Source organism: Cebus imitator, unplaced genomic scaffold (assembly GCF_001604975.1).
Source record: "Cebus imitator isolate Cc_AM_T3 unplaced genomic scaffold, Cebus_imitator-1.0 Scaffold434, whole genome shotgun sequence".
In the NCBI taxonomy this organism is placed as follows: Eukaryota; Metazoa; Chordata; class Mammalia; order Primates; family Cebidae; genus Cebus; species Cebus imitator.
In genome coordinates, this window is record NW_016107749.1 from 1,299,137 (window position 1) to 1,309,163 (window position 10,027).

Genomic DNA, 10,027 nt, shown 5'->3' on the forward strand with positions numbered 1-10,027 from the left:
GTGCCTGTAATCCCGGCTACTCAGGAGGCTGAGGCAGGAGAATTGCCTGAACCCAGGAGGCAGAGGTTGCGGTGAGCCGAGATCGCGCCATTGCACTCCAGCCTGGGTAACAAGAGCGAAACTCTGTCTCAAAAAAAAAAAAAATGAAATCCAGCCGTGGATATCTAAAGAACCCTCCTTTAGGGCAGCATTTTCCAAGTGCAGGACACAGATCACTAGTAGTGTCTGAAATCAGTTTAACAATGCAAAGACCAATGTTTTATACTCTAATATTTATGTTTTATAGTTACCTTCTATTTATGGTAAATGAAACTGGCTTTCCATTTATGGTAATGATATAAATTTGTCTTTTAAAAGCATACTTATTAGGCTGGGAGCGATGGCTCATGCCTGTAATCCCAGAACTTTGGGAGGCCAAGGCAGGTGGATCAGGAGTTCAAGACTAGCATGGCCAACATGGTGAGATCCCGTCTCTACAAAAATAGAAAAATTAGCTGGGCATGGTGGCATAAGCCTGTATCCCGGCTACTCAGTACGCCAAGGCAGGAGAGTTGCTTGAAGCCGGATCATGCCACTGCACTCCAACCCGGGTGACAGAGCGAGACTCCATCTCAAAAAAATAAAATAAAATAAAATAAAAAGTATACTTATTTAAAAAATAGGTGGGCGCAGTGGCTCATGCCTGTATTCCCAGCACTTTGGGAGGCCAAAGCAGGTGGATTACCTGAGGTCAGGAGTTCAAGACCAGCCTGACCAACATGGAGAAACCCTACTAAATACTATTAGTATTAGTATTTTCAGTAGAGACTAAAAATACTATTGTGTTTTTAGTCTCTACTAAAAATACAATAAATAAATAAAGGGAGTTCAAAGAAAAATATTAAACAATATATTCTATAAAGTATTATTAATGAACAATTACAGTATTATATATAATGGTATCCTATATAGAGAGAGGTATCCTATATATAATGATAGGTTTTTTTTTTGTTTTTTTGGTTTTTTTTTGAGACAGTCTTGCCCTGTTGCCCAGGCTGGACTGCAATGGCACGATCTCGGCTCACTGCAACCTCCGCCTCCCGGGTTCAAGAGATTCTCCTGCCTCAGCCTCCCGAGTAGCTGGGATTACAGGGGTGTGCCACCATGCCCCGCTAATTTTTTTGTATCTTTAGTAGAAACAGGGTTTCACCATGTCGGCCAGGCTGGTCTCGAACTCCTGACCTCAGGACCCACCTGCCTCAGCCTTCTAAAGTGCTGGGATTACAGCCATAAGCCACTGTGCCCGGCCTCTAATTTTTTGTATTTTTAGTAGAGATGGGGTTTCACTGTGTCAGCCAGGATGGTCTTGATCTCCTGACCTCCTGATCTGCCTGCCTGCCTCAGCCTCCCAAAGCGCTGGGATTACAGGCGTGAGCCACCACGCCTGGTCAATGATAGTATTATTATAGTAAAAATTAAATAAATAATAGTAGAGGTAGTGTAGACATGGAAAAAAAAACAACACATGAGGATGATTTAGGACATTTCTTTGGGGTTTCTACTTAGTGGAGTCACCGTGGCTTTACTTTAGTGTCATCTGCATTTCTAGGTCCTCACTTGTCGTTACCCTACTTCTTCCTCAAGAGACATACTATATAGGAATATTATAAATCTTAAAACCCCAAATCTCACCATTAGAAATATGGAACTGGAAAAAGCTGTTGACTTAATTGATATGCGTATGTTGAACCTGAAGAGGTTCTAATTACTCCCATCTTTTTCTTTTTTCTTTTTTTTTTTTTTTTTTTTTTTTTTTTTTTTTTTTTTTTTTTTTTTTTTTTTTTTTTTTTTTTTTTTTTTTTTTTTTTTTTTTTTTTTTTTTTTTTTTTTTTTTTTTTTTTTTTTAAGACGGAGTTTCGCTCTTGTTACCCAGGCTGGAGTGCAATGGCGCGATCTCGGCTCACCGCAACCTCCGCCTCCCGGGTTCAGGCAATTCTCCTGCCTCAGCCTCCTGAGTCGCTGGGATTACAGGCACGCGCCACCATGCCCAGCTAATTTTTTGTATTTTTAGTAGAGACGGGGTTTCACCATGATGACCAGGATGGTCTCGATCTCTTGACCTTGTGATCCACCCGCCTCCGCCTCCCACAGTGCTGGGATTACAGGCTTGAGCCACCGCGCCCGGCCCTCTTTTTTCTTTTTTGAGACAGAGCCTTACTCTTTCGCCCACGCTGGAGTGCACTGGCATGATCTTGGAACCTCCACCTCCTGGGTTCAAGCAGTTCTCCTGCCTCAGCCTCCTGAGTAGCTGAGGTTACAGGCATGCACCACTGTGCCCAGCTAATTTTTTGTATTTTTAGTAGACACGGGGTTTCACTGGCCAGGATGGTCTTGAACTCCTCACCTCAAGATACGCCCACCTCAGCCTCCTAAAGTGCTGGAGTTACCGGTGTGAGCCACCGTGCCTGGCCTATTCCCATCTTCTTCTTTCTGGAGTTGTGTACCTCCGCTCAAATAGTTTTATTTTTATTTTTTGAGATGGGGTTTAGCCATGTTGCCCAGGCTGGTCTCCAACTCCTGAGCTCAAGCGATCCCCTCGACTCAGCTTCCCAAAGTGCTTAGATTACAAGTGTGAGCCACCATGCCCAGCCACAAATTGTTTAAAGGGGTAATGAGAGTAGGGTGTCAAGAGGAAAATGCAGAAATGTAAATAGGAAGCTTCCAGTTACATGATTAACCTGATAACTTATTTATGCAGGTTCAAAAATAATTATAGGCATTTCAGAGTTGGTTGTTCAAAACCTTGCTGTGGCCTTTGGAATAGTTCTATAAACTGACAATTATTATTGATAAGATTCACTGATCATTTACTATGTGCCACACATCGTGCTGAGAACTTCAAATGTTTAACACTCCTAACATGCATATGAAGTGGTTTCCTTTTACACTTAGTCCCCCTTTAATTAAATAAAGACGACGTGTTCAAATAGCTAGTAAATGACAGTGCTGGAATTTAAATCCAGATCTGACTTGTCCCTCAACTCCCCCAAGATCTTGCTTTTTTAACCAATTCGTGTCTCCTCCCTAAGGTAGAGGGGACATCATCTCTTTAATAGTCGCTTTTTCGTCCGTTAGAATACCTCCTCCTCTGAGAGAAAACCCAACCAAGAATCTCTGCCTCACCTGAGCAACAAGCCTTACCCTGGACAAAAACCGCGGGGCTCAACACTCCCAAATCCACCCGGATCCCCATCCCCACCCCCTTAAAGGATTTCTGCATTGCTTGGCTGAGACCCCACTCTTGGGGATAATCCCTTAATTCTTAAGGAAACATCCTCCCTCCTTGAAGCCCTCACTCAATCCTGAGGATGTTCTCTCCCAAGTATTTCAGAGCGGTACCGACTACAAATGGGACCCAATGCAAAATGAAAGCGTAAGGGCCCCTCCTGCGCGACTGCCCTGCTGGTTTGCCCATGAAGCCGGCCCTGCTTCACACATACCCTTTCCGTAAAGGGAGAGGCCACCTTTGTCATAATCCTGCTGACCTAGAGTGGGAGATCCTGCGACCTGACGTGTGGGGGTGGGGCAGTGGTAGCCACCAACTTCTAGAGACTTTCGTTCGAGAGCACACCCTGGGACAACCTCCGTGAATTTGGGATCACTTCCCTTGGTCCCGGCAGAAGCTCCCTTCCTACCTCTCCAGACAGCTGGGTGGTCCTCGCAACCCGGCCGGGGCTCCACCTTCTGGGTGTGTGGGCCTCGCCGCGTGGGGCCTATTGCCTGGGCAACCGACGCCGTGAGAGGTGCATTGTGGTCTGCAACAAAATGCAGGAGAAAGATCCTGAGGGAACCATGGAGTCCATGGACCAATGGAAGAATGCCGTGGACTGCGTCAAGCCAATAGGGACGCGCGGCGAGGGGCGGGGTCGGCGGGAGCAGGGCGGGGCCTGAGCACTAGGCGGCGGCGACTGGCGTGGGGCGGCTTAGATGCGCCACGGCTTCGGTAGCGACAGCAGCTCAATCTGTGACTGAGCAGTGCTAGCACCTCCTCCAGGAGACTGTTGCTGTCAGCCAGCCCCCTTCTCCACGGTGAGAAACTCTGGAGGCCAGGGGGTGTCTTCGCTGCCTCATTTCGCCCCCTCCGGACTTAGCCCGCCGCGTAGCCCGCGCTTCCTGAGAAGTAGGGTGGGGGGCGTCGTCCTGTGGTGGCGCGGGCCGGGGACGGGGGGGTTGTGCAGCTAGTGCCTGGGGGGCGCGGCCCAACTCCTCCACCCCTTACCCGGGGCCTTGCCCACTAGGTAACCATGTGCGACCGAAAGGCCGTGATCAAAAATGCGGACATGTCGGAAGAGATGCAACAGGACTCGGTGGAGTGCGCTACTCAGGCGCTGGAGAAATACAACATAGAGAAGGACATTGCGGCTCATATCAAGAAGGTGAGGACGGGCGCGGGGGCCGAGGCGCAGCCGGGAGCCTGGGGTTCCTTCCCTTTCCCCGATCCTGCGTTCCTAGGGCGCCTGACAGGTCCCGGGAGCACCCCGGGCGTCTCGGGGCGTAGAAGCTTCCAGAAAGGACTCAGATGCATTTTGCGCTCCTCTGGAGAAGACCAGACCCTCGGCGTCCGAAGTTTTTTTTTTTTTTTTTTTTTTAATTACCCAGCTCGGCGGGGGGAAGCGCCACCTAGCAACGGTATCTAAGATCAGGGAGCAGCGGTTCCCCCTTCTGTGTGATTCCTGCGCCGAGGATCCATCTGGGTGTTCCGGAGGGGGGAGCTGCGTGGGTGTTTCCAGCCGGGCCGGGAGGAGATCTTGCCAGCCTTCCAGTGGGGAGTTAGTCGGCAGTTGAGGGAAAGTGGGTGGTGGCGGGACTGGGGACTGGGGACTGGGGTGGGGGCTTGGTAAATGGCAGTCTGTAGAAAGCTGGCAGGACTGCCAACTTCTCTAGCAATGTTTGCTGGAAGGGAAGAAAGCTGGCAGCCTAAGCCGTGGGAGGGTTCCAGTCGAGAATGGAAAGATGAAAGACTAGATGGAACAGAAATAAATGCTTTTTTTGACAAACGCAGCAGTGCGTGCGTCTAGCTTGCAAGAGCGTTACTCCTCTTCATAGCTTTAAAAGAGGTTTTCGCACTGCGTGCAGTTAGAGTAGCTAAATCTTGTGTGACTCTCCGCAAACACTTGTAAGAATTTTGTAGGGAAAGATTACCATTGCCGCCCTCTGCCCCCAACAGGCATTCTACTCCCAGTACCTCTTAGGGTGGGGGAGTTGGTAAAGAGTTGTTCCTACAACTTGCTAACCTAGTGGACAGTGCAGTAGGTTAGCATCATCCGGATAGATGTGGAGAGGACGGCTGTTTGGGTAATAATTAAGGATAAAATTGAGCCAGTTAACTGTCGGATTCTGTTTACAGCAATGGTGGGGGCTTAAGTATCGTGTCCCTGAAAATTTAATTTTGATCAGCAATCATTCGGTATACAATGCTGTTTGAAGTTTTATCCTTTTGGAAGTCTTGTTTGAGTGTTGCAGGGGTGCAGTTAAGATCTTTGTGATGAGGAATTGGAAGGGCTAATTTTTTTTTTTTTTTAAACCATTTTCTTGGATTGGGGGGGGCATGGCAAACACAGTAGGGTAGTTTAGTTCTTTACACGGAACATGATAAACTACACCTGTTGATGTCACCTTCTGTTAATGAGTGAGAATACTATAGAAGGTATGAAGGTGTAATTACCAGAGTAACAAAGCATCCTGTCTTTAAGGCTGACCTTTCTTCCTCTGACCTCCTCAGCCTCCATTCCCATCTTAGCTCAGACTGCAAGTATGTTTGTATTAATGCACTATGTAGGCGACTTGGAGCTGGGGAACATTCTTTCATTAGAAGAATTTGCAGATGCTAACGTTCTTCCTTTCTGCCCCTGCAGGCTCTGGCTTATCCGGGAGGTAATTAAAATTCAAACACCTCTGGTAATTAAAATTCTACTTTTTTTCTTTTTTTTTCCCCAGGAATTTGATAAGAAGTACAATCCTACCTGGCATTGCATTGTGGGGAGGAACTTCGGTAGTTACGTGACACATGAAACCAAACACTTCATCTACTTCTACCTGGGCCAAGTGGCCATTCTTCTGTTCAAATCTGGTTAAAAGCATGGACTGAAAAGGCCGGGCGTGGTGGCTCACGCCTGTAATCCCAGCACTTTGGGAGGCCGAGGTGGGTGGATCACCTGAGGTCAGGAGTCAAGACCAGCCTGGCTAACATGGTGAAACCCCATCTCTACTAAAAATACAAAAATTAGCCGGGTGTGGTGGTGCACACCTGTAATCCCAGCTACTCGGGAGGCTGAGGCAGGAGAATCACTTGAACCTGGGAGGTGGAGGTTGCATTGAGCTGAGATCAAGCCATTGTACTCCAACCTGGGCAACAGAGTGAGACTCCATCTCATTTAAAAAAAAAAAAAAAGCATGGACTGTTGTGCCACACACCCAGTTGATCCATCCAAAAACAAGGACTGCAGCCTAAATTCCAAATACCAGAGACTGAAATTTTCAGCCTTGCTAAGGGAACACCTTGATGTTTGAACCTTTGTTTTTTTGTACAGGGCATTCTCTGTACTAGTTTGTTGTGGTTATAAAACAATTAGCAAAATAGCCTACATTTGTATTTATTTTCTATTCCACATTTCTGCGCCACGTTGTTTTCTCTCAAAATCCATTCCTTTAAAAAATAAATATTGCAGATGTGTATGTGTGTGAATTACAATTTTTTCAAATAACATAGTGTTGAAGATGGTCACTTGATGAGATCTCCAGGTTGGTTGGGATGAGTCCGTCCTTACAGAAGTTTCTGTGGGGTACTTCAGTATTCTTAGTCACATTCTCACCCATCCTGCAACTGTTATGCATGTTGAGAAATGCAATGCATGGCAGAGAAACATTTAAATCTTAATCCTAATCTGAAAAAAATGAGTGTTTAAGGATATTTGTTAAGACACTGCTACAGAATGTTTTGGGCCTTTGGGCTTGGGTGGTGGTGATGGATGTGTAGTAGTACTTTAAGCTTTCTATGGCTATAAAATGGAAATCAACTCAAAGTAGGGATAATGAAATGGATTCAAGGACCCTTGGCTAGCCCCCTCCCCTGCCTAGAAAGAAGGGGGCCTTAAAAGGGAAAGTAAATGTTTTTGAGCAGCAGTCTTCATGCTCTCTCTTCTAATAAAGTCTTGGCAGGAATTTATATTATCGGCGTGCTGTGCTTTGCTTTGCTGTGTTCAGGAACAAGTGTGAATTGATGCCTTTACCTGAAAAGACCCAATTAAGCTGGGGATGCATAGCCATCAAAGGTTTCCTGCTATCAATTTTAGAGGACTACAGTTTTAGAAAAGCAAATAGGGCAGACTTTTAGGAAGACAGGAAATATGACAGGCTGAAACAACCCACACCCACCGTTCCCATGGATCTCTAAGATGCCATTGGGATTTCTCAGCAGCCACGCGACTGCTACACAGAAGAGGGCAATAGATTGTAGTTGATGGGTGGTAACTCCCATCGTAAGAGCCTTAGGTCAGTAACCTCTTTGGAAGTTTATTATTCTTCAGAATGTGTAGCTTTAAGAATCCTAGTGAAGTTGTGCTACTTTAGGACTTGAAGGGTTTCAGGGTAGAGGTGTAAAATTTTGACTGTGTGTGTGTGTGATGGAGTTTCACTCGTTGCCCAGGCTGGAGTGCAATGGTGCAATCTTGGCTCACCGCAACCTCCACCTCCCAGATTCAAGCAATTCTCCTGCCTCAGCCTCCCAGGTAGCTGGGATTGCAGGCATGTGCCATCACACCCAGCTAATTTTGTATTTTTAGTAGAGATGGGCTTTCTCCATGTTGGTCAGGCTGGTCTCGAACTCCCAACCTCAGGTGATCTGCCTGCCTCAGCCTCCCAAAGTACTGGGATTACAGGTATGAGCCACCACGCCTGACAATTTTGACTATTTATTGTAGCAGTTTTTTCCCTGCTGTCTGCAAAAAAGGATGAGGTACTATGGAATAAACAGGAGATTGCAATTGGGGTAATTTATATTTGTTCTTACATAAACAGCTGAAAATGGTCCCATAATTCTATCTTTTTTCTAACTTTTTTTTTTTTTTTTTGAGACAAGGTCACCTGTTGCCCAGGCTAGAGTACAGTGTGCGATCACAGCCCACTGCAGCTTCGACCTCCTGGGCCCAAGTGATCCTGTCACCTTAGCTTCCAAAGTAACTGGGACCACAAGTGTGTGCCACCATGGCCAGTGAACTTTTGAATTTTTTGTAGAGCTGGAGCCTCCCTGTGTTTCCCAGGCTGGGCTCAAGCGATCCTCCCAAGGTGTGGGGATTACAGGTATGAGCCACCACACCTGGTTTAATTCATATCTTTTCTATCACTTTTCCCTCTTTAGTGACCTGGCTATATTTCTGTTTGAAGCCCACAAGGAATTTGGCCTCCAGAGCTTTAGCTTGTCCAGTTAAGCCCTAGTCCGAACAGATGATCTGTCTCTAGCTATAGACCCAAAAGCTGATTCAAGACTGATAGTGGGTTTCACCATGTTGGCCAGGCTGGTCTTGAACTCCTGACCTCAGGTAAGCCGCCAAAAAAAAGAAGACTGATAGCTAGACATTGACAGTTTTAGTGGAATTTGATCTGTCCCATATTTACTGTCGAGAAGTTGGCAGCTTTTTTGTTTTTTTTATTCAGATGTGAGAAAACCACGTTGCTATGGAGATAAGACAGGGTTGATGGTTTATGAAGTTCCTTCCAATGCCTGTTCCTTCCTGTTAATTTCAAAAGCCAATAGGCTCCAGCTGGCTGAAAAGAAAATGTAAGCTGAGTTTTTCTAAGCATTTATCAAATGCTCTTAGCTGCTGTTCTTTGAGAGAGTTGTATATAGCTAGCTGTATCTGGAAGTTTTTCAGTGACAGGGCAAGATCTTGTAAGTGAAGGTACATAAATGATCCTTACTGTGCTGGGCCAGGAAGCAACATATCTGAAGCCCTTTCCCATACCTTTGAACTAAGTTATCCACAAACTGTTAGCCAAGTCACAGACTGATTTTTCTTTTTTGAGACAGGGTCTCATCTCACTCTGTCACCAAGACTAGAGTGCAGTGGCATGATCTCGGCTCACTGCAACCTCTGCCTCCTGGGCTCAGGTGATCCTCCCACCTCAGCCTTCCAAATAGCTGGACCACAGGTGTGCACCACCACACCTGGTAAATTTCTAAAAATTTTTTGTAGAGATGGGGTTTTGCCATGTTGCCCAGGGTGGTCTCAAACTCCTGGATTCAAGCAATCTGCCCTCCTTGGCCTCCCAAAGTGCTGAGATTACAAGCGTAGGCCACTGTGCCAGGCTGATTGCTGCAATTTCTTAGCAAGGCCCCTTTAAAACCTTAAGATTCATCCACACTCAAAATAGTTATGGCTGGGTGCAGTGGCTCCTGTCTTTAATCCCAGCAATTTGGGATGCCAAGGTGGGAGGATCACTTGAACCCAGGAGTTAGCCTGGGCAACACAGGGAGACCCTGTCTCTATAAAGAAAAAAAAGTTATAGCAGCCAGGTACAGTGGCTCACACCTGCAATCCCAACACTTTGGGAGGCTGAAGTGGGCGGATCACCTGACGTCAGGATTTCAAGACCAGCCTGACCAACATGGTGAAACCCCATTTCTACTAAACATGCAAAAATGAGCCAGGCGTGGTGGTAGGTGCCTGTAATCCCAGCTATGTGGGAGGCCGAGGCAGGAGAATCGCTTGAGCCTGGGAGGCAGAGGTTGCAGTGAGCTGAGATCGCACCACTGCACTCCGGCCTGGATGACAGAGGGAGACTCAGTCTCAAAATAAATAAATAAATAAAAATTAAAATAAAAAAATTAACCAGGCACTATGGCATTTGCCTGTAGACCCAGCTATTTGAGAGGCTGAGGTGGGAGGATTGCTTGAGCCCAGGAGTTTAGGCTGCAGTGGGCTATGATCTTGGAGTGATGACAAGTGATCTTGGCTCACTCCAGCCTGAGTGACAGAGCAAGACTCTGTCT

The 10,027-nt window shown here is 46.5% G+C and overlaps 2 protein-coding genes across 5 annotated transcripts in view; one reads left to right on the forward strand and one right to left on the reverse strand.

Annotated features, from left to right (window-relative positions):
• Positions 1-3,922: 3,922 nt before the first annotated feature.
• Positions 3,923-6,244, forward strand: DYNLL1 (dynein light chain LC8-type 1). Its single transcript, XM_017510244.2, has 3 exons — positions 3,923-4,068; positions 4,278-4,415; positions 5,977-6,244. Exons 2-3 carry the CDS (start codon positions 4,284-4,286, stop codon positions 6,112-6,114), a joined length of 270 nt encoding a protein of 89 aa, XP_017365733.1. The 5' UTR covers positions 3,923-4,068; positions 4,278-4,283; the 3' UTR covers positions 6,115-6,244.
• Positions 6,245-6,331: 87 nt separating this feature from the next.
• Positions 6,332-10,027, reverse strand: part of COQ5 (coenzyme Q5, methyltransferase) — a 29,210-nt gene continuing 25,514 nt past the window's right edge. For 2 of the 4 annotated variants that reach the window (XM_017510241.2, XM_017510240.2), the window contains one exon: positions 6,332-6,923. In XM_017510241.2, coding sequence (XP_017365730.1) covers positions 6,906-6,923 — 18 coding nt within the window. In that variant the 3' untranslated portion in view covers positions 6,332-6,905. Of the gene's footprint in view, positions 6,924-8,607; positions 8,803-10,027 lie in introns of those variants that run through there. The other 2 variants (XM_037731953.1, XM_017510238.2) reach the window with 2 other exon arrangements.

Bases quoted from the DNA above. Each gene is read 5' to 3' on its own strand.
- DYNLL1 (XM_017510244.2), top strand. From the start codon at position 4,284: ATGTGCGACCGAAAGGCCGTGATCAAAAATGCGGACATGTCGGAAGAG. The intron at 4,416-5,976 runs GTGAGGACGGGC...TTTTTTCCCCAG, and splicing joins TTGCGGCTCATATCAAGAAG to GAATTTGATAAGAAGTACAA.